The sequence below is a fragment of the Erinaceus europaeus genome, chromosome 8 (genome assembly GCF_950295315.1).
Source record: "Erinaceus europaeus chromosome 8, mEriEur2.1, whole genome shotgun sequence".
NCBI classification, from domain to species: Eukaryota; Metazoa; Chordata; class Mammalia; order Eulipotyphla; family Erinaceidae; genus Erinaceus; species Erinaceus europaeus.
Genome location: NC_080169.1, coordinates 1,530,719 through 1,558,594, shown reverse-complemented (window position 1 = coordinate 1,558,594; position 27,876 = coordinate 1,530,719). Strand labels below are relative to the sequence as shown.

At 52.0% G+C, this 27,876-nt stretch overlaps 2 protein-coding genes across 8 annotated transcripts in view; both read left to right on the top strand.

The window, feature by feature from the left end:
* Positions 1-17,519, top strand: part of ADCYAP1R1 (ADCYAP receptor type I) — a 61,861-nt gene extending 44,342 nt beyond the window's left edge. Inside the window, exons 12-17 of one of the 7 annotated variants that reach the window (XM_060195804.1) lie at positions 1,056-1,147; positions 5,714-5,788; positions 10,537-10,617; positions 14,382-14,511; positions 15,078-15,119; positions 16,223-17,519. In XM_060195804.1, the coding sequence (XP_060051787.1) occupies positions 1,056-1,147; positions 5,714-5,788; positions 10,537-10,617; positions 14,382-14,511; positions 15,078-15,119; positions 16,223-16,411 (609 nt within the window). In that variant the 3' untranslated portion in view covers positions 16,412-17,519. The other 6 variants (XM_007531000.3, XM_007530999.3, XM_060195805.1 and 3 more) reach the window with 6 other exon arrangements.
* The window catches only part of PPP1R17 (protein phosphatase 1 regulatory subunit 17), a 749,123-nt gene that overhangs the window by 151,492 nt on the left and 569,755 nt on the right, over positions 1-27,876 (top strand). The window lies entirely within an intron of this gene.

Sequence of the window (27,876 nt, the reverse complement as noted above, 5' to 3'; positions counted from 1 at the left end):
GTTCCCTTCGTGAAAGAATGAAAGACACCAAGGGTTAATAGTTGGAATATGGAGGATTTGGCTAGGCCAGACTTCTAGGGGAAAAAAAAAATCTCAATATTCACTAGGCTGTACCTGAATATCTTTCCCTGCACATTTCACATGGTCAAGACATGTAGCTTTGCTTCGTGAATTCTGAACGTCATCTCTGATTCTTGGAGGCCTTTGCCAGCCTGAGATACACAAATGCTCCTCTTGGTGCTTTCTTTTAAGTTTTTATTGCTGATGTCATAGTGATGAGCAGGACTGTAAGATGACAGGGGCACAATTCCACACAGTTCCCACCACCAGAGCTCCGTGTCCCCTCCCCTTCAGTGGAAGCTTCCCTTTTTTTTTTTTTTTTCCTCCAGGGTTATTGCTGGGCCGGTGCCTGCACCATGAATCCACTGCTCCTGGAGGCCGTTTCCCTCCCATTTTTGTTGCCTTTGTTGTTATTGCTGTCGTTGTTGGATAGGAAAGAGAGAAATGGAGAGAGGAGGGGAAGACAGAGAAGGGGAAAGAAAGACAGACACCTGAAGACCTGCTTCACTACTTGTGAAGCGACTCCCCTTGCAGGTGGGGAGCTGGGGGATCAAACTGGGATCTTTACACTGGTCCTTGTGCTTTGTGCTATGTGCACTTAACCCATTGTGCTACTGCCTGGCCCCCTAGCTTCCCTATTCTTTACCCCTCTCGGAGTTTGGAGCAACATTCTTTACGGGGAGCAGAAGGTGGGAGTTCTGGCTTCTGTCATTGCTTCTCCACTGGACATGGGTGTTGGCAGGTGGATCCACACCCCCAGCCTGTCTCTGTCTGTCCCTATTGGGACAGGGCTCTGGGGAGGTGGAGTTCCAGGACACACGGGTGAGGGCGTCTGCCCAGGGAGGTCAGGATATTCTCAAAGTGCGACTTGGTGGCTGAGAGGCAGTAAGATATAAAGCAGGACACATTGTCTGATAAACAGGAGCCCAAAGACAGGACTAGAATGATGGAAGTGGGGTCTTCATGCAACAGCCTGCTTGTGCTTCACTCCGCAGGTCAACTTTGTGCTCTTCATTGGCATCATTGTCATCCTGGTGCAGAAGCTTCAGTCTCCAGACATGGGCGGCAATGAGTCCAGCATCTACTTGTAAGTACCCTGTGTGGACTGCCTGGCTGCCTCCCACAGTCACAGGGGCCCTGCCTGTAGGTACCAGGAGGAGCAGGCCTGGGCTTTGTAGGCGGGATGGCCTAGCGTGGACTTTTGCAGGAATCCTAACAAACATGCCCTCTAAATACAGTTGTCCTTCCATCCTTGGCCACCCCATGTTCCCTTAATCTGCATGGTGATTACATGGATGGGAACAGAGAGAGAGAGAGAGAGAGAGAGAGAAGGAGAGAGAGAAAGACTGTCAGGGTCTGGCCTCAAAGTAGACAAAGTCAAGATTTGGAAAACAGCAGGTTCCTGAGGGTAGCCAGGGACTCTGCTGTTTCAGAGTGGGGTTTTCTCAGCAGATGTTGCTTCCATGGGAATCTCGGAGCACTGGATACAGTGCTGCCTGGGGGCCTCACCCCCGGTGCCTGTGTGCACCAGTTAGCTGCTCAGGCCGTGCTCCTGAGTCTGCATGAGAAGGGAGGGTCTTGCTCGTCCTTCTCTGGAAGGGGCTCTGCTTCTGGCTTTGACTCCTCTCCTGCCATAGCCTCCCCTCTGCAGATGCTGGGGACTAATGAGGCCTGTGGGAAGACTCGGTCCACCATGGCTTCCTCCCACAGCCCCTGGGCACCCCCTCGAGCGCACACGGCACAGTCATGCCTCCATGGCCAACGTCTACTGAGCTATCCCCTTCGTGGGCGCCCACACCTCCTGAAATCAGACCGTGCACCTTGCGCCTCTCCATTCTTGCCTTAGGAGCTGGGCATGTGGGCTGTGGGGCACGGCGGAGGCGTGGTAGACGAGAGAGAGGGGCCAGGTGGACACAGACGATCGGAGAGGTCTCTCTGGAGGCCACGTGGACACTAAGCTTCTTTTTCACCACCCCCCCCACCAGAGAAAGCAGATTAGCAGAATAGAGGCATGCTCATGCATTTCTGGTGGGACTCATCCAGTCTGCATCAAAAACCCCACCCTTGAGATTCACAGCCTTGGTGGCAGCCCAGTCACCGGGTGGGAGAGCAGAGAGGACCCACCAGACACCCCACCCCCTCCACCCTTCCCAGCCTTCTGAGAGAGAGAGAGAAGGCACTGCTCACTGGCCAATTCCACACTCCTCTTGAGGCCACCTGCTTTCCTCAGGGAGGGAAACTTGCGCTCTGCTTAGTCTTGACATTTGCCCTTGCAGACTCCCATCTCTGGGGGTGGATGGCAGGGGAAAGACTTGACACAGAGCTCTCAGTTGGTCAGTCTTTATTACTACATTGTTATTTTAAAATCTTGATTTATTATTGGATAGAGACAGAGAGAAATTGAGATAGAGAGGGAGATAGACACCTGCAGCCCTGCTTCTCCACTCATGAAGCTTCCCCCCTGCAGGTGGGGGCGAGGGGCTTGAACCTGGGTCCTTGTGCACTGTGACGTGTGGGCCTCACCAGGTGCACCACTGCCTGGCCCCCTTAGTCATCAGTCCTGTCTCCCCTACTTGCCTATTATTACATTACATGGGGAAAGGAGCCCTCCCTCCTCTGTATTTTTATTTTGCTATTCATTACAGTCTTACTTTTTAAATGCAAATTATATTTTTAATTTTTTTCTTTTTAAAAAATCTTCTTATTATTGGATAGAAACAGGGAGAAAGTGAGAAGGTAGGGGGGATAGAGTCAGGGAGAGAGACAGGGGGACACCTGCAGCCCTGCTTCACCACCTGTGAAGTTTCCCCCTGCAGGTGGGACCAGGGACTTGACTGCAGGTCCTCATTGTGCACTGTAATGTGAGAGTTTAACCAGGTGCACCACCGCCTGGCCTGAAGATTAGCTTTACTAACTTAATTTTAATGAGAGAGAAATACAGAAAGACCAGAGCCCTGCTCAGCTCGGGCTTACTGTAGTGCTAGGGATTGAGCCTGGGACCTCAGAGCCTCAGGTACAAGAGTCTTTTGCAGAACCGTTATGCTGTCTCCTCAGCCCCCAGCCTTACTTTTTTGTCATGTGCTTCTAAGTTTTCACATCCCCTGCTTTATGTGCCTGTGGGGTAAGTGAAGACCGCATATCCACGCAAAGCTGGAAAGTCTTCTGACCTGCTCTAAGGAACCAGTGGGACTCACCCTCTGCAACTAACATGCCTGTCAACTGACTCATGTTGGACCCACACAAGAACCTCGGTGCTCCTCCCGTCCCCCTGTCTTGTGTCAGAAAGCCTGTGCTTGGGTCTGACCACGGTTTCCCCACGGGGGATGGCCTGTCTCTTAGCCTCGCGATCATCAGCCTGCCTCATCTCTCCCCCGAGAGTGCAGACACTTTCCCTGTGCCTCGTGCTGGGAGGACCCTTGCCCTCCTCTGTCTCTTCTGCACCTTTCCCCTGGGGCTTCCTCAGCTTCTCTCTCTGCCCGTGAGGTGCACACTGGGCCTGTGAAGCCCCTGATAAGCCCTTACTATCCCAGAACACATCTCACCAGCTCAACATCCTGTCCCAGGCAGAAGCAAGTCCTGGGAGTCTGGTGGGAGTGAAGCCTGGAATTAGTTTGCCACAGACGGGGACGTATAGACACTGCTGTTTGACCTTTCTTGTTCTTTTCCTGTCACCAGGGTTCTCACTGGGGCTTACTGCCTGCATGAATCCACTACTCCCAGTGGACTTTTCTTTCTTTCTTTCATTTGTGTGTGTGTGTGTGTGTGTGTGTGTGTGTGAGAGAGAGAGAGAGAGAGAGAGAGAGAAAGGGAGAGAGAGAAAGGGAGAGAGAGAAAGGGAGAGAGAGAAAGGGAGAGAGAGGCTAGACAACTGAAGCTCCAAGATTCATGAAGCTTCCCCTTGCAACTGGGGACTTAGGGCTTGAACCCAGGTCCTCATACCCTCATACGTAGTAGCGTATGTACCTAGTGGGTAAGGCATCACCTGGCCTTCTGTCAGATGGTTCCAATGCATCAGGAAGAACCAAACTGTTGAAAAAAAAATTGGGGGGAGGTGCCCAGATGGTGGTGCACCTGGTTAAACACACACATTACAGTGCGCAAGGACCTGAGTTCAAGCCGCTGGCTCCCATCTGCAGGGAGGAAGCTTCACAAGTAGGGAAGCAGGTCTGCAGGTGTCTTTTTCTCTCTCCTTCTCTGTCTCCCCCTTCCCTCTCAATGTCTCGCTGTCTCCATCCAAGAATAAATAAATACAAATATTAAAAAAAACTGAGATGACCATGAGTCTGGCGGTAGCACAGCAGGTTAAGCGCAGGTGGCACAAAGCGCAAGGACCGGCATAAGGATCCTGGTTCGAGCCCCCGGCTCCCCACCTGCAGGGGAGTCGCTTCACAGGCGGTGAAGCAGGTCTGCAGGTGTCTGTCTTTCTCTCCCCCTCTCTGTCTTCGTCATCTCTCTTCATCTCTGTCTGTCCTATCTAACAATGACGACATCAATAACAACTACAACAACAATAAAAAGGGGCAACAAAAGGGAAAATAAATAAATTATTTATTTAAAAAAAATTAAACCTGAGATGACCATATGATTTCCACATTTAAATACCAACCCAGGACCTTCCAAGAGCTCTTCATGAGTTTGATTCTATCCTGTGAAAAAGTCCCCTATAGTCTCAGCCAATCCTCCTTTTAGTCATTAATGTCATCGTTTTTGGATAAGGAAGAGAGAAATGGAGAGAGGAAGGGAAGAAAGAGAGGGGGAGAGAAAGACAGACACCTGCAGACCTGCTTCACCGCTGGTGGAGCTACCCCCCTGCAGGTAGGGAGCCGGGGGCTCGAACCTGGATCCTTAGACTGGTCCTTGTGCTTTGCGCCGTGTGTGCTTAACCCGCTGCGCTACCACCCGTCTCCCCCCAATCCTCCTTTTAAAGAAAGCCAAGACTCTATTAGTCTCAAACTGCAAGTTGAAAGCTCAGGTCAATGTCTTTTAGCAAGGTGCTGGGAAGTCTGGCACAGGCACAGAGAATCAACTTGACCTGGTTCAACTCGGCAGCAGAACCGAGTGTTTTCAGGGCCAGACAGATAGCACTGGAGAAAGTGAGCAAGGAGTCCTGCTGCTAAGACGTGCTGGCAGGGAATTTCAGAACCTTCGCATCTCAGCATGTGCTTATTTCATACAAATTACCCAGAGAGTCCGGTGGGACAGGCCCTTGGCGATTAAGCAGAATCCCCTTTCCCAATGTGTGTGTGTGGGGGGGGCACTGTTTATCAGTGACATGAAGTGGGTCAAGCAGGAAGGAGAAACCTAGCTACAGAGCAGTCAGACCCCGGGCTCCAAGCTGGTGCCCTCATCATGCCTGCAAGGGAGCCACAGGCAAGAGAGTCTGTTAGACAAGCAAACACTTAGGGCTTCCTGGAAGAAGAGGCCTGCTGGACTCCAGCCCTGTGTAGAAATGCCCTGCCTGGGATGTGCTGGCCATGAGAGGGGATGGGGGATGGGATGGGATGGGATGGGATGGGGGATTCTGGAATGGGTGGGAAAGGGAGATTCCAGGGATAGCTTCAAGTCCCCTTGGGTTCCCTGGTTAAGTGACTGACTGAGGAGCCTGTTCAGACCTTCCTACAACAGCTCTCTGGTTTTTTTCCTCTGTTTTCAGAACAAATTTATGCCCAGGAGCCCCAAGAGAGGACCCTCAGCTTGTGCCCTCAGACCAGCATTCACTCCCTTTTCTGTAGGTTGGTTCCAGCTGCCCAGCTGATAAGGGTTTGTCCTCTGGAGACCAAGGTGGTGCCCTTGTCCCAGCATTCGAGGGATCTGCTGAGAACCGATGCCCCCACAGGGGGACAGTGGACGGTGGTGTTGGGCCACCCACACTGCCCCCCCCTGGCGCTGCTGGTAGAATGTTCGGGGGCAGGTCTCGGGCAGTGGCCAGGCAGGGAGTCTGAGCCTGGGTCAGAGGCCAGCCTGTGCCCAGGCAGGGGGCAGGGGACAAAGGGCAGGGGGCAGGGGGCGAAGGGCAGGGGGCAGGGGGTGAAGGGCAGGGGGCAGGGCTCAGTCCTGTGCTGGCATCAGCATCGCACGAGATCCTGAGGTAAATCCCAGGCATTGTATATGCCAGAGTGCTGCTCTGGTTTGTGCTCTCTGTTTCTGTCTCTCTGTCTCTCTCTCTCTCTCTCTCTCTCTCTATATATATATATATATGTATATATACATATATAGACTCTTTTTCCTCCTTAATAATACACAAGGATCAGCACACAGTTCACTTAAATAGTGTTCAGTTTTTGCCATGGGCACAACCCAGCTTGGAACTTGGCCTCAACCACATTGAAAGAAGCTTGAGTGCTTTGGTCTTTGTCTTTGCTTCTATGTTCCTGTTTGAAAACATTTGCCTGGAGTGCTGATGATGGAAGGAAGGAAGGAAGGAAGGGAGGGAGGGAGGAAGGGAGGGAGGGAGGAAGGAAGGAAGGAAGGAAGGAAGGAAGGAAGGAGAGGGAAAAGAAAGGAAGGAAGACAGAAAGAAAAGAAGTAAGGAAGTCTGGGTTCTGCAGCAGGGAGGGAAACCCTATCTGTGTAGCCCTTGGGTCTCCGTGGAGCTGGTCCCCACAGCCTCTGGTATAAGAAGAAGGACCTGTACAGAAGCACCAAGGCCTTAGCTTTGCTCCGTAGGGCCCAGGGTCAGAAGGGCAATGCTGACCTCAGAAGACAGGCTCTTTGTGCATCAGCAGAAGGACAGTCAGGAAATTCCCAGTCTGGCAGCTCAGCCACAGGCTCCAAGCTCACCAGGGCTCCAACTTCCAAAGCACCCTGCCCTCTGACTACGTGTCCCCCGCCTCACAACTTGGGTTGAGCACTTGGCAACAGGAGATGTTGGCTGCCTCCTCGTTTCCAGATAGAGACAGGGAGCCCAGAGAAGGGAAGTGGCTCCACCTAGGAGCGTCTGACCAGTCAGTTGCCCAAGAGAAGCTTGAGCTCAGGTGCCCTGACTCTCCGGCCTGCAAGGAGCCACAGAGCCCTGCCCACCCTCTGCCATGGGGAGAAGGAAACGGTGGACAGAGATGCTGGTCTAGCTTCGTGGGCAGGAGACAGACGACCAGGGACTCATGGCTGAGCTGGGAACACAGTTCAATCTTTATTGACGAGTGGGGATGCAGTTCAACAATCTAATCTCTTCTAATCTCTCTTCATTAGAAAGCCCTGTCTTTTATGTCTCCTGAGGCGGAAGTGTCAGGAAGAGGAAGTACGTAGGATAGGGGGTGGGGAGAAGGAAAACAGCGCATGAACCAATGGGGATTAAACCAGTGAAAACAATGATGATGTAAATAGACCACAACATCAAGCAATGCAACAGAAGGGGTCTTAGAAGCAGAATTTAGAAGCAGACCAACACAGAGAGGCTCCAACATCTTCTGAGCTGGGCTCTGCTGGGCTTCCAGTGTGAAGTGGACCCTCCTTGGGTTCCGGGCTGGCACAGGTCAGGCAGGACCCTACGGGGAATGTTGAGAGCAGCATGTCCCCAGGGCTTGTCTGCTGAGTCTAATGTCCTGATCCCCAAGGCCACCCCCCCCCATAAATAGAATAAATACGTTGCTGCCTATTCAGAAGACACTAAGGTTTCCCTGGAGTTCAGCCTGAGGCCAAGCAAATGCTGCAGAAACCACAGAGGGCAATGCAGAGACCCGGAAATGGCCTTGACCTTCCTGCAGACATCCAGCAAAGCCTTGACAAGGGCAAGCTTTGGAGCCGGCAATTCCCGACTCCCGCGTGTGACCCCCGGGTCAGAGTCCACTGCTGGGGTCTCCTGCTTTCTGATTCAGGCTGCTCACCAAGCAGCCCCTACCCCATCCTTGTCTTTGAGTGTATTTTTGTTTGTTTGTTTATTTATTAGATAAGGACAGCCAGAAGTCGGGGTAGGGGGGTTGATAGAACAGGAGAGAGACAGAGATACCTGCAGCCCTGCTTCACTATTTGCAAAGCTTTCCCCCTGCAGGTGGGGACTGGGGGCTCAAACTCGGGTCCTTGTACACTGTAACATGTGCGCTCAGTCAGGTATGCCACCACCTTTTTGTTGCCCTTGTTGTTTTATTGTTGTGGTTATTATTGTTGTTATTGATGCCGTCGTTGTTGGATAGGACAGAGAGACATGGAGAGAGGAGGGGAAGACAGAGAGGGGGAGAGAAAGACAGACACCTGCAGACCTGCTTCAACGCCTGTGAAGTGACTCCCCTGCAGGTGGGGAGCCGGGGGCTCGAACCGGGATCCTTACTGTGGTTTATTTTTTATTTCTTTATTTTTTTAATGAAAATCATGAACCTGAATGAGATGCCGAGGCTGGGAAAGCCTTGACTTGCTCCATCTTTGAGGTGATCCACATGCTCTTCTTTCTTCCACCAGAAAGAAAGGAAAGCTAGGGCTTCCTGCCTCCACTACCCCATAGCACCAGCAGACTTTTCTTTTCCTCCAGCTGCAGAGACACACTCACCCACTCACTGTCAGAGAAGCACCGTGTGCCCTGCTCCCCAGCACATGACACATTCATGTGTTGACAGGGACTTGAGCCAGGACCCTCGTGCAATGGTCCGGTTTTCAGGCTACCAGGTCTCGCTCATCTAGACTCAGGTTTCTGCCCTAGGAGACGACACGTGACTACCATGCCCAAGACTCTTCCACTCTGTGAAGGCCCCAGCTGTGGTCTCTCTCATCTGACCTCCTTGGGTCACCTGCTGGATCTCAGTCCCACTTGCTGCCTGAGGAGGTGTGGGGAGTTCACAGGTCCAGTGCAGCCTCCTGAGATGCGGCTGTTCCTAATCTCACTCTCACATGTGTCGGAGCAGAAAAAGAAGTGTGCATGGTGTGCTCCCACCTGAGCACCAGCAGAGCCGTGGGGGGCTAGGGCCTCTGAGGAGGAGGAATCTCCATGTAGCACTGGACTGACCACTGAACTCCTTCTGGGTAGCTCCTTCCTCTGATAACTTGGCCTTTTTTTTTTTTTAGTTTTTTAAATATTTTTTATTTATTATTGGGTAGAGATAGAAACTGAGAGGGGAGGTGGAGATAAAGAGGGAGAGAGACACCTGTCGCCCTGCTTCACCGCTTGTGAAGCTTCCCCCTGCAGTGGGGACCTGGGTCTGCCCAGCCGAGCTCATGGCGGTGCTGGAAATGCCGTAGGCTGCTGCAGGTGACTGTGCAGCCCTTGCAGTGTTGCCAGGGAAGCTGAGTTTCTATTTTAGTTCTTATAATTTATGTTTTATGAGTGATTTAACGGGGTCTGGCCTGCCAGGTTATCAGATCACATGGTACCCTCCGGCAAGGCTCTTGCCCACACTCTCCCCAATGATAACTACTGCAATTCTCAGAAAAATCTTAAAGACAGGTTGATGTGCTCCTCCTCCTCCTCTTTCTCCTGCAAGTTCATGTGTTTCACTCTCTTTTTCAAATTTTTTATTATCTTTATTTATTGGATAGATAGTGATAAAGTGAGAGGAAGGGAAAGATAGAGAAACACCTGTAACACTGCTTCAACACTTGCAAAGCTCTCTCCGTATAAGTGGGGCTGGGGCCTTGAACCCAGGTCTTTGCACACATTACAATGTGTGTTTAACCAGGAGCACCACCACTCGGCCGGCCCCTGTTTCAATTCTCGATTGAACCTGGGGCTTTGGAGCCTCAGGCCTGAGGGTCTCTTTGTGTAACTACCATGCTGTCTCCCCACCCGTTTCAGTTCTCCATATGCCGCATATGAGCAGAAGCACTTGGTGGCTGTCCTTCACCTCCTTACTACCTCACGCAGCTTTACTTACCTCCAGTTCCAACCATTGGTCTCAAAGGACACATTGTCATCTTTTGTAAATTGCAGAGTAGCACGCCATAGAGTATATATCTCGGAAGAAGTGGATTTTTTAAATTTTCATTTGACTCCACTTTAGTATTCATAGCTGCATGCCACATTGTCCAGTGCAGACCTGGGTGTCCACCAGTCTCCTGTGCCAACCCAGGTGCTGGCAGCTCAGAGACAGGAAGGTGAGGCCGGGAGGGTGAGGCAGGAAGGATGGGGACACATGGGTCAAGCTCATGGTCCAGTCTAGAGCTGAGCTGACCCCAGCCCTGATGGTCTGGGTCCGTGGTGAGCTCTCCCAGCCAGGCGACTGCGACCCAGCTGTGATCTGAGCCTGAGCTGACTCTGCAGTGGGCTCCGGGCCCCCTGCATGAAGGCCCCGCCCCGTCCTACTCCCAAGGCCTCCTCTCTCCACCCACCCCCTACTCCCTGCCCCCATGGCTCCAGTGTGAGTGCATGTGTGTCCTGTACACGCGTGTACACCCTCAGGCGTGTGTTTCTCTGTCTGGAGCTGACTCCCTGTTAGCCCTCTTCTCCACGTCAGTCTCAGCCCCTCAGTGCTCCCAGCGAAACACGTGTTGCTCAGTTTCTCCACTGCCCAGTGCCCCCGCTGACACAAGTGCTGATCTTGTCGCACCCAGCAGCTGCGTGCAGAAATGCTACTGCAAGCCACAGCGTGCTCAGCAGCACTCTTGCAAGATGTCAGAACTGTCCACTATCACTCTGTAAGTGTGCGTGGCGTGGCTGTGGCCTGCTGTCCGGAGGGGAGGGGGACGCATGCTGCTGCCACTTCAGGAAACCGGCTGCCTGCCGGCCCGAGCCTGGCCCACCCCGGCTGTTGCATGCTGACGTCTGTGTGTCTTGTGAATTCTCTGCAGCCTCGTGGCCACGGGGTTCTGGGGGAGGTTGTGACGTGGAGCTGTGGCCTTTGCTGGCATTCAGCGGGGCAGCTCAGATGCCTCTGTGTGGAATTCCGCTTCTCTGGGCTTCAGTCTTTGCAACTGTCTTTTTTTTCCCTCCCTCTCCCCCCATTTTACTTGATAGGATGGAGAGAAACTGAGAGGGGAGGGGGCGGTAAGGAGGGAGAGAGAGAGAGACACCTGTAGTCCTGCTTCGCCACTTGTGAAGCTTCCCTGCTGCATTTGGGCGGGGGCGGGGTCGGACCCAGATCCGTATGCAGGTCCTCATGCTTAGACTGTTTTTTCTTTCTTTGTTTCTGTGTTTTATTTTTGCCTCCAGGGTTATTTCTGGGGCTCAGTGTCTGCACCACAAATCTACTGCTTCTGGCGGTCATTTTTTCCATTTTATTGGACAGGACAAGAGAGAAATGGAGAGAGGAGGGGACATAGAGGGACAGAGGAAGATAGACACCTGCAGACCTGCTTCACCACTCATGAAGTGTCCCCTCTGCATGTGGGGAGCAGGGGCTTGAACCAGGATCCTTGAGAAGGTCCTTGTGAATAGTACTGTGTGCACTTAACCAGGTGCACCGCTGCCTGGCCCCACAACTGTCAGATTGTTTCTGCGGGTCCCAGAGCTTGAGTTCACATAGACCAGCCTTCCATAAGGGACAGGTGCCTCATACTCTTCATGAGTAACTTACCGCGAAGCAGGTGTTTGCTTGGTCCCCCTCTGACCAATGAGGAAATGAGCTCAGAGAGGCCACAGGATTTGAACCCAGGGAGTTCAAATTTGAACCCAGGCAGCAGGCCCCAGGATGACTTTGACTTTGTCCGTCCCTGTACATGGGGACACCATTCTAACTTGGGCAGCTTGGAGGATGGGTGGCTCTTGAGGGTCTCCCTGTCTCTGTGAGACCAAGACAGACCTGGACACCCACACCCCTCCTCAGTCAACCTGAAGGACAGAAGTTCTAGAACCCTGGGCCCCAGAACCTCTTCACCTGCCCTCACTGTCCAGTCTGCCAGAAGGGCCAGAGGATGCCCCGGATACCTGGTGGAAGTGCCTGATTGTTTGCGTTGCCTGCAGGCTGTTGGGGACAGGTGGGTGGGTATCACCCTTGGGCTTCACTGTGTGGCATCCTGCTAGCAGCACGCAAGCGTCCTGGGACCAGGAAGGGTCCAAACTCCTGCCTGCCCCTGGCCCATTACTGCCCCTCAAATCTGGACGCTGTGTCCCAGCTCTGGTCTAGGGACCGGGACCCTGACACCTGCTGCAGGAAAGGAGGGTGGGGACCCCCACGCTAGGGATTTTTCCTTCCGTACCTGAGCTTCCAGCCCTCTCTGAGCTCCAGAGTTCTATGCAGAGCACAGGTGTAAGCGCCTGAAAATTGGTTCACTTAGAGGTGAGGAAGCCAAGAAGGAGGAAAGCAGAGCCCACGGGGCAACCCCAGCAGCCCCTCCCCTGTCTGTCCTTGACGTTCTCTATAAAGGAACCTTTAGGAAGGCCCAAGGGCTCCCTGGCGTGACCACACACTCACTCAATTCCTAGACCTTTTGCTTTTCTTCGTCTAATTCTTTCTTTCTATTCTATTTATTTATTGGAGAGAGACAGAGGGAGAAATTGAGAAGCATGTGAAAGATATTGAGTGGGAGAGACAGACAGACAGCTGCAGCCCTGCTTCACTACTCATGAAGCTTCCCCTGCAGGTGGGGACCAGGGGCTTGAGCCTGGGGTGAACTATAAAGTGAGCACTTGATCAGGTGCACCACTACACGGCCCTTCTTATTTTTTTATTTTTCAAATTATCTCTATTTACTGGATAGAGACAGCCAGAAATCGAGAGGGAAGAGGGTGGTGAGGAAACAGAGACACCTGCAGCCCAGCTTCACCACTTGCAAAGCTTTCCCTCTGCAGGTGGGGACCAGGGGCTCAAACCCGGGTCCTTGTGCACTGTAACATGTGCGCTCAACCAGGCGCACCACCACCTGGCCTCTTTTTTTTTCTACCAGGGTTTTTTTTCTGGGACTTTATGCTCCCAGCAGATATTTTTACATGGAGGGTGAAAGAGAAGAAGAGACACTGCAGCACTGCTCTGCTGCCCTTGAGCGCCCCCCTCCCACCCCCCCCCCCATGCAGTGCTGTCATGGTGACAGGGACTTAAACCCTCATCTTCACAAGTGGCCAAGGGTCTGCACTCCCAGAGAGTGATCGCCTGGTCCTACTTTTCATTTATTGATTTATTTTTATTTTTTTTATTTGTAGTGCCACTAGGGTTATTTCTGGGGCTCAGTGCCTGCACAGTGATCCCGCCCAGCTCAGCACACACATTACAGTGTGCAAGGACCCAGGTTCAAGCCCCTGGTCCCCACCCGCAGGGGTGAAGCAGGGCTGTCTCTCTGTCTCTCTCCCTCTCTATCTTTCCGTCTCCTCTCAATTTCTCTTTGACTCTATCCAGTAAAGAAAGAGAGCTTCTCATGAAGCATCTCCCCTATAAGCAGGGATAGAGGCTAGAACCTGGATGGTAATGCGTGCACTCAGTGTGCCACTGCCCGGCCCCTCGTTTAATGAAGATTGTATCTATCTATCTATCTATTTATTTACATGAGAGAAGAAAGAAACAGAGTGAATCACTCTGTAACGTGCTGTGCTGGATATTGAACTCATGACCTGAAGCTTTCTGGTCCAGAGTTCCAGTCACTGTGCCACCTTCTCATCCTTTCAGCCAACACTCACTCTATGCCACCGTCTGCTGCCAGGGCCCTGGGGGCCTGGAGATAAGCAGGCCCTGCCTTCCAAGGTCCTTGTGCTCAGCTGTAAGCCTCTGAGTGACTCCTACCCCTCTGCACCCCAGAGTGAGTCCTAGACAGAGGGTCCCCTGGAGAGCCTGCCTGTGGCCCTTTCTCGCAGCTCATCCCTATCTCTAGCCCTCCCTTTGACTCAGTTTCCAGGAGGCAGCTCTCTACTCCTCAAAACCCCTTTATGTCCAGAGGCAGTAAGTCTTCCTAGGGTTCTGTCCAGCCTCTTCTGTGAAATACCTGCTGTGCCCCCCAACCGGCCCTCCCTGCCAGCGCTGCTACACCTCTCTCCCATAAGCCCGGCTCCCCCGATCTCAGACAAGTCTGCAGAAGGGCTGCGCTCCATGGCTCAGAGAACTTCCTTTCCACGCAGGAAGTCGGGCGCCTGTCACGTCACGCATGACTGCCACGCGCCTTCCGGATACTATTTCCCCACTCCCCTGGCCTCAGTCTCCCCAGGGACTTGGCACCTCCCACAAGGAGCCTTGCACATCTGCATATCTGCAGATGTGCATATCGTCCTGAGAGACAGCGAGTGGTCCGGAGCGCTGGTGCTCTCCAGTCCGGGCGTGGGTGCACCTGCCCAACCTGCTGGGAACTTGGGAAGCCTGGACTCCACCTTCACTGTCACTCCCAGACCTTGTGCGCTGGGAGACGCTCCCGAGGGTGTCCAGAGAGGCCCCTGCTCTGGGGGAGAAGCAGGGATCCGGTTCTGGGGTTCTCTGTCCTGTGTGACTGTGGCCCCAAGGCCTGGCAGGCCCCAGAGCAGGCACCTTGCTCTCTTCCAACAGACGGCTGGCCCGCTCCACCTTGCTGCTCATACCGCTGTTTGGGATCCACTACACCGTGTTCGCCTTCTCCCCCGAGAATGTCAGCAAGAGGGAGAGACTTGTGTTCGAGCTGGGGCTGGGCTCCTTCCAGGTAGGCATGGGCCGTGCGGGAGGCAGGATTTGCCAGGAGCTAAGCTGCTGGCATCTAGAACCTTCTTTAAACCCTGGGCCTTTTTGCATCTGATGCTGGAAGAGTTCTCTCTGTGCTCCACCTTCTGGTCCTCTGTGGGGGGAGACAGTGATCACTCTCTGTCTGTTGACGCCTCTGGGTGTCCTTGTCCAGATTTCCCTCTGGGTTCTCCTGCTTCTCACCATCCACCTGGGGTGGGGCTCGGGAGCCCTCAGGAGACCTTTGTGTCTACCCCTTCCCCCAGCAGATGGCCCATGTACCTCACACACACTGCAGCTCTGTCTCCTCAGAGTTGGGGTCCCCAGGGCCAGATGTGGCTACAGAGGGGTGAACAAACTCTACAGACAGGTGAGCACTTCCTGGGAAGAGGACCCAGGGGAAGAGCCCGTGGATGAGCTCCTGGCTCTGCGTGGAGGAAGGAGGAGGGAGCCCTTTGCATGTGTTGGTCTCAGCTGCTCTCCCCCCGCCCCCCCCCCCCGTAGAAGGCCCATCCCAGCACTCTCAGCTCAGCTTTGTTCTTTCTCCAGGGCTTCGTGGTGGCCGTCCTCTACTGCTTCCTGAACGGAGAGGTAAGACTGGCCCTTCGTCTTAGCAGTGGTGGTGGGGCTTGCTGGAGAGCAGACCAGGGTGTGGCCAGCAGGACGCTGATAGGCTCTCAGGACTCAGAGGAGGGGTGAGGAGTGTCTCCAGGTTTTTTTGCTTGTTTGTTTTTTAACCAGAGCACTGCTTAACTCTGGCTTGTGGTGGGATAGGGGACTTGAACCTGGGTGGGAGTCCCAAGCATGAGAGTCTGTTTGCATAACCATTATGCTATCTCCCCCACCCTCCAGGGGGATTTTGACAGCCCATGTACATCTAAAGCTCAACCCTGAGGAGCAAATCCCCACCAATAAATAAATAAATAAATAAATAAATAAATAAAGTGAATAAATAAATAAATGCATTGGCTGCTGAGCACACAGACTCTCCTAGCAGGGCTGTCTGCAAGCCTCACCTTGAGGACTCAGAGTGTGGAGAGGGAGACCCTGGAAATGGCCCCTGTAGCCCCCCCCCCCCCCGAGGCTGTGACAGGGCTGCTGCTGCCTGGGGACCCACTGATACCTCAAGGCAGCAAAGGAGATGTTAGGCAAAACTAGAACTGTCTGCTAGCACTCCCTTCCCAGAGCGATAATTTGAGGTTCCTTGCTCTAACCCTCTAAGGTGCTTTGGAGCAGAACCTGGACCGGAAGTGTGGGGATGGGGTGGGGACTGGGTAGGGGGTGGGTCTGGAGCCTTGGCAGGAGCCAGCTGCTGCTTGGGACTTGGCTGCTAGTCCTGAAGCTCCTGGCTGCCTCCTCCCCTTTTCTGCTAATGAGACACAAGACTATATGATCTGCAGTTGTCAGGGCAACAGACAGAAGGACTCGGAACAGAGCCACAAGGAGAATCAGAGGCCCAGGCAGTGAGTGAGTGGCTGGGAGAGCCAGTGGGCAAGAGTCCAGGGAGCATGGAGGGTCCCCTAGCTCCCCCAGGAAGCCAGCACAGACAGTGCCTAAGGGCAGGGGCTAAGTCCCCACTAGTGGCCCAGGGCTGCTGGCTGCACTTTGAGAACTGGAGGCGAGGCCCTGGGGGCAGGCAGGGGCACAGCTGGAGGGACCTTGCAGGGGAATGATGGCCTGAGTTGCTCCTGCAGGTGCAGGCAGAGATCAAGAGGAAGTGGCGGAGCTGGAAGGTGAACCGCTACTTCACTGTGGACTTCAAGCAGCGGCACCCATCCCTGGCCAGCAGCGGGGTGAACGGGGGCACCCAGCTCTCCGTCCTGAGCAAGAGCAGCTCCCAGATCCGCATGTCCGGCCTGCCCACTGACAACCTGGCCACCTGAGCGCGCTGTCCCCTCATCTCCTCTGTCCTCAGGCTGGGGCGCAGCCCCCCCACCCCACGCATGTTGCGCTCTTCTCTTTCCCCGGCAGGCCTGGGCTGCAAGCTGGGCACCCCGAGGAGGGAGGAGAAGCAGGAAGCCGGGCGGTACCTCCCCTCTCTGTGTGGGCGCCGGCCCTGCCCAGTCTAGGCCCCAGATGTGTAAATAGTCCTCACGTTTGAAGCAGTCAGCCCCTCCTTCACCCAATGCACCCCATGCCTCTGCTTGCCCCCAGCAGGGCCCTGGCTCCACCCTCCCCACCTCCACCAACCTCAGTGATCACCCAGCGCCTCGAGCCTCTGAGCTGGGACTGAAGACCTTGCTTTAGAGCACTGGGCTACAGCCTGCCCACAACCCCACTGTGTCAGACTTCTGAGTCTCTTTGCCGCCCTGGGTCCCCTCTTGGGACTGGCCGGTCACTGAGGCTTTCTGGAGGACCAGCATTATTGGCCAGCAAGCCCTCCAGTGCAGGCTGGGTCTGAGCTGCCCTCAAGCAAACTCAGCACCTTTGCCCCCATTCCCAGTGCCCAGTTTCCAGACAGCAGGGACATGGGGCTGAGGGTCAGGGAAGGCTCTGGTGCTTTTCTACTGACCCAAGTTGGGTGTGGCTGGAAAGGAGAAGGAAAGAGTTTACAGGGACTCATAGGAGAAGACCCTCTCCCTCCCTGTCACCTTCCCCCCACCCAATCAGGTTGCATAGGGGGTTCAGCTGGTAGCCTCTCTTCTGCCCTTCCCGCCACTCCGGGACTCAGGTGCAGAAGGTGAGAGACGGCTGTCTCACAGAAACTTCTACCAGACCACATGGACTCTAGAGCCCTAAGCCCAACCCAGACCCCTTGAAGTCAAAGACGTGACTTGTAGGAGCCAGCCACTGTCCTGTGATATCACTGAATCTTAAAGCACCTCACATTGCTATGTGCCCAGGTCCCAGACTCCCCCGGGCTCCTGCCCACATGGACGGGGGTCCCAAGCACCTGGTCTTTGAGTCTAGGCTCTTTGGGACTTTGAGAAGGACAGCCTTCTCTGTGCACTTGACATTGACGGACTGGAGGGCTTAGGTAGGCCTAGGGGGGAGAGAAAGACATCTGCTCTCCAAGGGCTCTCCTGCTTCCCACAGCTCAAGGATTTAAAATTGGGGCGGGGTGAGGGGTGGGTAGAAGCAGTTTGCAGGGAGCTAGAGGGAGGTCTAACGGCCATGGCCTGTGTTTAGGGCCCATGTCATGCCGTGTCAGCTTGGCACTGTTTCCGTTCCAGTGTGTCTGCAGACTTGCTGCGCACATATCAGGTTCTGGATTTCTGGGGGGGGGGGGGCATGGCTTAGCTGGGCTCCATAAAGAGGAAGGGGTCTGGAGCACTGGGGGCCTGTTTCTGGAGAGACCTTTGAAGTGCTGGCAGAGGGCTGAGTGAAGGGGCTAGAGAAGGAAGGGTGTGACTGCTCGGCTCAGAGTGGAGCCGGTGCCCTGGCCAGAACAATGCTGCGGACCTTGGATCCTTGTGCAAAGTAAAGCCTTTGTCCTTTCGTTCCTGGGGGCCCTTAGTGACTCTGACTGGCCACAGGGTGAGCAGTGTCCCTTCAGTCTGCACCTGACTTCATGAGTCCTCTCCACGGCTTTGGGTGTGCTGTGTGTCCACCTTGGGCTTTGGGCACCCTGGGGGTGAGCAGGATGTTCAGGAAGATGCCAGGACTGGAACCGAGACCTAAAATCTGTCCCAGTTGTGTGCACAGTGCTCCGAGCTCTGGGGCCTCAGTCTCCCCAGGGATGAGACAATGACCTCCAGTGTTTCTCCGGACTCTGCTGCTTTCTCTAGCTCCTGATTCAGGAAGATCAAAGGCCTGCATTGTTGTGTGTCGTCTCAAGTGCTGGAATGTACGTGTTTGTGTTTGTGTGGAGGGGGGGAGGAGGGTGCCATTTATTTTCCATATTGGCTTTAGAGATGGAACTTCTCTCTTTTATTGGGTACTGTCGTGGACACTGATGGGCTGGAAGGAAGGGAAGGGTCAGGTCACAGACAGATGTCCAGGTGCCCAGGTTGTGATGGACAGAGCTAGCTACAACCCTGACCAAGTTAGGGGGCCACCTTCAGGGCCTGGGAGCTGTTCCCTGCCTGTGGACTCCATTCTTCGTCCTCAACCCCTATCAGCAGGTCTACTTCGCTGGGGAAGAAGAAAGGTTAACTTGATATATACATCATGAAAACCTGAAAAAATATCCCGGACTCCCGCCCGATATCTGCATGTCCTGCAGCCTGAGCCCTGAGCCTGAGTCTCTGCTGAGACTCCAGCTTCCTGTTGGTTTGGTCTCTTCTCTAAATGTCCGGTTGCCAGTCTTGTGAGCAGATGTTCTTGATGTCTTTGGAATGTTTTTGGAGCTGAGGCAACTGGCCTTCAGGGTCATAAGTGTGGGGGTGGGAGGGGGGGTGGGGGAGCCACCAAATCATTCTGAGACCCTTTGCTTTCAGGTCTGTGAAGCACACCTTAAGGCTCAGTGACCTGGCCCACCCATGGCTTCTGGAACTCTGTGTCAGTTCCTGTCATCATTGGAGTAGGTCCCAGACAAGGTGTTGCTTGGGTGGAGGGAAAATAAGGAATCCCACGGAGTGTGGATTTGAGGGCTTTGGGAATGGAGAGGTTGGAAAGGAAGTTACCCAATGTTGTCTCTAGATTGTTACTCCCAGGAAATTCTCCCAGCAAAGGGCTGTTCTCTGTCCTTGTAGCACTAAGTTCACCCTGGGGAGGCAGTGTACTCTAGGACTGAAATGAGCCTGGCTGGGACCGCCTGGGAGTCTGTGAAGTGAAGTAGGATTCAAGGGGGTCCATGGCTCTTAGGGTCTCTAGCTCAGTGGGTTTCATGACTCCATTTTGGGACCCTGCCTGAGGCCGGGCTTTTCAGTCCTATGAGTCTGTTTGACAGGAAACCTGCAGAAATTCCTTCTCAAGTTCCCAGTCCTCCCCAAACTGACTTTTTGGGGGTGGGGGTATGGGGCCAGGGAGCTGGAGCTGGGCCCAGGGCTTAAAATGTACAGAGACCTTCATTGCCCACCAAGAGCACTGACTGACCTCCTTGATCTGACACTCTTTTCTTGCTTGAAAGCCTAGAAGAGTATACGTTTGTGATTCTTAGTACCCTGGGCCCTCTCTGGATCACTGAAAGCAGTTAGTGTTTTGTTCCTGTGAAATTCACAGGAAGGACCACAGACCACAGACCACAGGAAGCAGGGATTCTTCTGGCTGGCTCTGCCCAGAACCTGCTATTTGGCCTTGGCCCTTATTTTGGGGGCAGCACAAGGCTTAGAGCTGGGAGGGAGATTGGAGACTGCAGGTCTAGTCTCTGTTGGTCTGCTGAGGAAACTTCCATAGGCTTAAGCGTGATGCCCTCACTGTGTTGCGGTCCAAAACTCCAAACTCAGACGAGAGCCAGCTGCCAGGTGTCCAGGCCTGCAGATGACTCAGAATGAGGCCCTCACACAAGAAACACTCAGCCCTTCCCAGGAAACGTCTCTAAAGTTGTGAAGACTCAAAGTTGCACGGAAAAAAAAAAAAAAAAAGCAGAGCTTGGATTCTGCAGAGAGAACTGGATTTGGTCTTGGACATTCTCACCTGCTTGGAGACCTAAAGTGTCCCTTCTCCACACCTCTGCTTTACCACTGCTCAGAAATGAGAGGACATGACTGACAATCTCCCCTTACACCCATGCCCAGACCAGGGGTGAGGTTGAAGACAGACAGACATCTGTTGTGGGCTGGGGACAGCCCGCATGAGGGCTCCCTAGCTGCTGGTTGACCCTCCTGGGTTGACCTTTGCCCTGTTTGTAAAACCACCAGCACTGGGTGGGTGGGGGGGGCAGGGACTCTTCTGGACGCACAATTCCGGGTTCATGTCTACCAGCTGCTCCACTCTGCTGTTGGTGTTGGTGATAATGGACATTTCCATGTCTGTATGGAAACCCTCCTGCTTTAATGCGCCTGTGCCTCCCTTGTGGGATCCACTCTTCCTCCTTTCCTTGAGCCACAAGTCCTGGGACGTGCCTGTGCTTGGCTCTGTGTGTCCTGTTGTCCCTTTGTCTTCTGTTGCTTTGCACCGTGAGGGCTGCAGTGGGCAGCGACTGGCTTCCTGGCTGTGACTCCAGGTTCCCTCAGGGGAGCCGTGGCTGGAGGGTGTCACCTTCTACATTGAAGTAAGCCCCGTGGGCCTCACTGCCCCCACTGCCGACACTAACGCTGTGCTCACAACCTTGTCCAGAACTCTAAGGATGTCATATTGCTGTAGGTGACTCAATAAATGTCTTGTCCTTTTTCCTGGTGGCTGGAAATTGGCGCACGTGTGGGCTGTTGGCATGAGAGGAGCTTTTCTGACGTCTCTGTACCGACCAGGATCCAGTCTATAAGGGCCTGGTGCTGTTATTTTTAGACAGAGACCGAGGGAAAGAGACCACAGCGGTGAATCTTCTTACAATGTGGAAGGGCTTGACCTGTGCTACACACACGGCAAAGTGTGTAACCACTCGCGTGGTGTCAGCTACAAGCCCATCTACTATCCAGAGGGGCTAGTACGCTGCCCCCCACCCCCATCTCCCATGCTCTTTCAACTCCCAAGGGAATGAGTGAGCACGGCCTGAATGCACTGAATGCGTTCAGGAAGCTCAAGACCTGATCTTCAACGTCACCGGCAGTGTCATCGCTGGGGCTTGGTGCTCACACGCTGAACCCACTGCTCCTTGCAGACATTTTCCCCTCCGTTTGATTGGATAGGACGGAGAGAAACAGAGAGGAAGGGGAGATAGGTAGAACAGAAAAAAAAATAGAAAAGGGGTGGTTGGGTGGTGGTGCACCTGGTTGAGCACACATGTTACAATGTAAAAGGATCCAGGTTCAAGTCCTGGTCCCCACCTGCAGGAGGAAAGCTTTGCTAGTGGTGAAGCAGGGCTGCAAGTCTCCCTCTCTCTCTCTCTCTCTCTCTCTCTCTCCCCATCCCTCTTGATTTCTGTCTGTCTCTATCCAATAAATAGATAAAGATAATTAAAAGATATTTTAAAGAAAGAAAGAAAAAGCCACTGGATTCGTAGTGCTGGCATAGAGCTCCAGCAATAACCCTGGAGGAAAACAATAACAACAAAAAACTTTTTCAGTCAGCTCAGAGAAGAAGGAGATTTTAGAGCCTAATCTCATGTTCTTTCCTTGAACCAAATTAAAAAAAAAAACTGTGATGGCACCAGACTTAGAAAGTGAGAGAAGACAGATGAGACCTCTGTCCCTTGTAACTGTTGTAGGAAACAGCCCATCTGCTGAGATCTCACGGGCCTGCATTTAGTCACATAGCTACACACCACTGCTAGTGCCATATATACAGATACATGTCATCACATGCATGTTACATAGAATGCACACACATTCAACATATATACTGCATATCCTATTATCTAGACACATTTGTATCTGTCTAGAGCAATATACCACAGAATGCACCAATAGTGAAACTGGGAGGGGAGACGAGAAGCGGGTTGGCAAACTGTGCCGTAATTTCAAGTGCCCAAATGATTAGGGGTGTAGATGTTAGACACTGAATCCACCACATCTGTGAAAAAACAGCTGATCTCAGTCACAGACACAAGTTGAGAAACAAGAACAGAAGGGGAACACAAGGCACAACTCGGACTGGAGCTGCTGCCTCGCACCAAAGTGAAATAATCTGGGGCGGGTGGGGTGGATGGGGTGCTCAGGTCCTGCAACAGGATGGCAGAGGCGGACCGAGGCGGGGGCTAGAGTGTGTGTGACACCTGCCAACTGCTGTATTTTACTGTCCACTGCAAACCACTAGTCCTCCCCAGTTCAAGCAAGCAAGCAAACAACAAACCAGAGCTGAGGGGTCCCACTGGTGCCCCCACAGCTGCCAAGCTGGGGCTGAGGGAGCATTTCTGTCTCCTAGTCGCTGGAATCCAGTCAGGCACTGGGGTGAGGGTCAGCATCCACGCCGGCTTCCACCACCCTCCTTTTTCTCACGCTGCATTTCCTCAGAGGATTTTCCCTCCTGGCTTCTGCAGCACTTAATCACTTTTTAATTGAGGAGATTGTCAGAGACTTGGTGTAGTTTAGTTCACTTAAAAGAAAGAAATTCTGTTCCTGTCAGTTGCCCTCAAGTGAACTCAGTTTAGCAGCCTCCCAACTTGTTCAACTGCCCCTGCTGTTTGGTGAGTGGGATCTACTCAAGTGAGTTCAGACCTGCTCTGTTGTCCAAACAAGACCCAAGTTTAAAAGAAACCACTGTCCTGCTGTAGATCTCACCACCTTTCAGCCACCAAGCTGCAGATGCTGCCATGACGCCATCCTGACTTCCCTGGACAGACACCCCCACCCACTGTGTCCTGGAGCCTCCCCTCCCCAGAGCCCTGCCCCACTAGGGACAGACAGACACAGGCTGGGGGTGTGGGTCCACCTGCCAACACCCATGTCCAGTGGAGAAGCAATGACAGAAGCCAGAGCTCCCACCTTCTGTTCCCCATAAAGATCTTTGGTCCATACCCAGAAGGGGAGAAATGTCAGGGCAAGATGCCCAGAGGGCTCTGAATTCCCACTTCATCAGGACCTGGAGAGAGAAGAGGAAAAAAGGAAGTAGTGACTGGTATAGGTGTGACTTAGAAAGGTAGAGAAATCCATAGAAAAAGTAGGCAAATATAAAATAAATGGATAGTTAGAGGAGTAATAGTTCGCTCATATGTGTGACCTTGGGAGAACCACTGCAGTTTCCCATGGAGGGAGTGGGGATACAGAACTCTGGTGGTTAAAACAGTGGAGAATTGTACCCTGTTTCTTATAATTTTGTGAATCAATATTAAATCAGTAATAAAGTAAAAAAAAAAAAAAAAAAGAAAAATGAAAACAGAAACCAATTGCCCATTTCAGAGCAAACCTCCAGCACACCACAGCCGTATTCCCACAAATAAACACACCTGCGAACTTAGCACAACCAGTGCTCACAGCTACTCCAGCTCACCGAGACTATCGCGTACGCGTAGGAGACAGGGAGGCAAAGCCCAGACGGATGTATCCATTTATCTTTATTTACTATCGGATAGAGAGAAATGGAAAAAGAAGGGAGAGGGAGAGAGACAGACATACAGCCCTGCTTCAGGCTCATGAAGCTTTCCCCCTGCAAGTAGGGACCAGAGGCTTGAAGTAGGGACCGGGTCCTTGTGCGCTGTAATGTGTTCCCTCAGCTAGGTGCGCCACTGCCTCGCCCTGCGCTGACTGCACATCTTTGTTCTAGTCCTCTGGGCTCTCTCCTAGGTCACTGTCCTCAGTCACTCTGCTCTCTCTCCTTTCCCCTTCCAGACAGTTTCTTCCCCAAGTCTGTTCTAGTCTCGCTACTTTCCTTTCCTTACTTGATGCCCCCGTTTTCCCTTGACCTGGACTCAGGTATAGTTGTGTTTAATGTCTTCCCGGAGCTGATACTCAATCTCTCTCTCTCTCTCCATCTCTCTCTCCCCCTCCCTCTCTCTCTCTCTCTCTCCCTCTCCCTCCATCTCTCTCTCCCCCTCCCTCCCTCTCTCCCCCCTCTCTCTCCCTCTCTCCCTCCATCTCTCTCTCCCTCCATCTCTCTCTCCATCTCTCTCTCCCTCTCTCTCTCCCTCTCTCTCCCTCTCTCCCTCTCTCTATCTCCCTCCATCTCTCCCTCCATCTCTCTCCCCCTCTCTCTCTCCATCTCTCCCTCCATCTCTCTCTCCCTCCATCTCTCTCTCCCTCCATCTCTCTCTCTCCATCTCTCTCTCCATCTCTCCCTCCATCTCTCTCTCCCTCCATCTCTCTCTCTCCCTCCATCTCTCTCTCCCTCCATCTCTCTCTCTCCATCTCTCTCTCCATCTCTCCCTCCATCTCCCTCTCTCCCTCCATCTCTCTCTCCCTCCATCTCTCTCTCCATTTCTCTCTCCCTCTCTTTCTCCCCTCTCTCTCTCCCTCTCTCCCTCTCTCTCTCTCCCTCCATCTCTCCCTCCATCTCTCTCCCCCCTTTCTCTCCATCTCTCCCTCCATCTCTCTCTCCCTCCATCTCTCTCTCCCTCCATCTCTCTCTCCCTCCATCTCTCTCTCTCCCTCCATCTCTCTCTCCCTCCATCTCTCTCTCCCTCCACCTCTCTCTCTCTCTCTCTCTCTCTCTCATGCTTCCTTTATGTTTTTATTCCCACCAGGGTTATCACTGGGACTTAGTGCTTGCACAACAGATCCACTACTGATATTTTTTCTTTTGTTATTTTTCTTTCTTTTATTTGATAGGACAGAGAGAAACTGAGAAGGGAGGGAGAGATAGAGGGAGAGAGACAGAGTGACATCTATAGCACTGCTTTCCCATTTGTGAAGCTTCCACTACTGGTGGGGGACCAGGGGCTTGAACTTGAGTCCTTGTGCGTGATGACTTGTGTACTTTACCTCGTGTGCCACCACCGAGGGCCCCTGAGCTGCTACTCTTGGCGTTTTGGGTCCCCTGGCACTTTGGAATCATCTATGGTTTCTCCTCAGTCTTCTCTCTTTAGGCGCGCTCTCTGTGGGGAAAATAGCTTAATGGTTCTGCAAAAGACTTACAGGCCTGAGGCAGCAATGTCCCAGGTTCAGTCCTCTGTACCATCAGCCTGCATTGTGCAACTCTCAGGTAAAAGAACAAACAGAACAAAATGACACAGTAACAACAAGCTCTGTTGATAACTATGACTTTCCCTGAGGCTCTCAGGTTCCAGGTTCAATCCCCCACACCGCCATAAGCCAGAGCTGAGCAGTGCTCTGGTTAAAAAAAAAAAAAAAAAAAAGAAATTAAAAAGAAATGAGGCTCCACAGCTATGGACATCTAATCTTTGACAAAGGGGCCCTGACTATTCAATGGGGAAAGCAGAGTCTCTTCAACAAATGGTGTTGGAAACAATGGGTTGAAACATGCAGAAGAATGAAACTGAATCACTGTATTTCACCAAATACAAAAGTAAATTCCAAGTGGATCAAGGACTTGGATGTTAGACCACAAACTATCAGATACTTAGAGGAAAATATTGGCAGAACTCTTTTCCGCATAAATTTTAAAGACATTTTCAATGAAACGAATCCAATTACAAAGAAGACTAAGGCAAGTATAAACCTATGGGACTACATCAAATTAAAAAGCTTCTGCACAGCAAAAGAAACCACTACCCAAACCAAGAGACCCCTCACAGAATGGGAGAAGATCTTTACATGGCACACATCAAATAAGAGTTTAATAACCAACATATATAAAGAGCTTGCCAGACTCAACAACAAGACAACAAATAACCCCATCCAAAAATGGGGGGAGGACTTGGACAGAATATTCACCACAGAAGAGATCCAAAAGGCTGAGAAACACATGAAAAAATGTTCCAAGTCTCTGATTGTCAGAGAAATGCAAATAAAGACAACAAAGAGATATCACTTCACTCCTGTGAGAATGTCATACATCAGAAAAGGTAACAGCAGCAAATGCTGGAGAGGGTGTGGGGTCAAAGGAACCCTCCTGCACTGCTGGTGGGAATGTCAATGGATCCAACCTCTGTGGAGAACAGTCTGGAGAACTCTCAGAAGGCTAGAAGTGGACCTACCCTATGACCCTGCAATTCCTCTCCTGGGGATATATCCTAAGGAACCCAACACACCCATCCAAAAAGATCTGTGTACACATATGTTCTTGGCAGCACAATTTGTAATAGCCAAAACCTGGAAGCAACCCAGGTGTCCAACAACAGATGAGTGGCTGAGCAAGTTGTGGTCTAGATACACAATGGAATACTACTCAGCTGTAAAAAATGGTGACTTCATCGTTTTCAGCCGATCTTGGATGGACCTTGAAAAAATCATGTTGAGTGAAATAAGTCAGAAACAGAAGGATGAATATGGGATGATCTCACTCTCAGGCAGAAGTTGAAAAACAAGATCAGAAAAGAAAACACAAGTAGAACCTGAAATGGAATTGGCGTATTGCACCAAAGTAAAAGACTCTTCTGGGGTGGGTGGGTGGGGAGAATACAGGTCCATGAAGGATGATAAATGACATAGTGGGGGTTGTATTGTTAAATGGGAAACTGGGGAATGTTATGCATGTACAAGCTATTGTATTTACTGTTGAATGTAAAACATTAATTCCCCAATAAATAAATAAATTAAACAAATTAAAAAAATAAATAAAAAGAACGGGGGGTCAGGTGGTGGCGCAACGGGTTAAGCGCATGTGGCGCAAAGCACAAGGACCTGCTTAAGGATCCTGGTTCAAGCTCCCAGCTCCCCACCTGCAGGGGAGTCGCTTCACAGGCGGTGAAGCAGGTCTGCAGGTGTCTTTCTCTCCCCCGCTCTGTCTTCCCCTCCTCTCTCCATTTCTTTCTGTCCTATCCAACAACAAACAACATCAACAATGGTAATAATAATAACCACAACGAGGCTAAAACAACAAGGGCAACAAAAGGAGGAAAAATGGCCTCCAGGAGCGGTGGATTCATGGTGCAGGCACCGAGCCCAGCAATAACCCTGGAGGAAAAAAAAGAAGAAGAAGAAGAAGAAAAGATAATTATGACTTTTACTCTCAGGGCACATTCTACTGGTGCAGCAGAGATGCGTTCATTCAGTAAGTACCATGGAGAGAGCTGAGCCGCTCCAGCACCAAGGACAGTTCCAAGATACTGTGCCCACTTAGACCTTCATCTGTGTGTCCAATTCATTTGACATGCACTAAGGAGACCTACATTTTACCTGGCCTACAGCACAAAGTGGTGGGTGTGGGGGTGGAAAAGATGAATTGGGTATTAAGAGGATTTCTTTTTTCAACCTGAGCTGTCAACACAACTATGGCAACAATGAGGAAAATAATATAATATTTTGCACTAGTTGCCACTATGCTTTTTGCCTAAATTTTGGCAGTCTATTATTGATCATATCTTTTCAAAGAATCTTCTATTTATTTATTATTGGATAGAAATAGACAGGTGGAGGTAGAGAGGAAGAGAGACAGAGAGACACTTGCAGCCCTGCTTCACCACTCGTGAAGCTTTCCCCCAACAGGTGGGGACCGGGGGCTCGAACCTGGGTGCACTATAGCGTGTGTGCTTAACCAGGTGCACCACTGCCTGGCCCTGCTTAATTATACCTTTATTGCTCACCAAATATATGTCACTTTCTGGAGAGATAACTTACATACAGTTGAGTCACATGATTAATGAAAACATGAAGGTTTGTTACACTGATAGCTTCTTTAGCACCACAGAGAAAAATATCCTTCAGGGAACATTTCACACACTTAATGATTGGAAGATTTTTCTATAGACTAGCACCTGGCTCCATGCCTTACTTCACCACCATGAACAGTACCAGGCTCTGTGCAAGGATGAGATTCTTTCTTTCTTTTTTGCCTCCAGGGTTATTGCTGGGGTTCGGAGTCTGCACCAGAAATC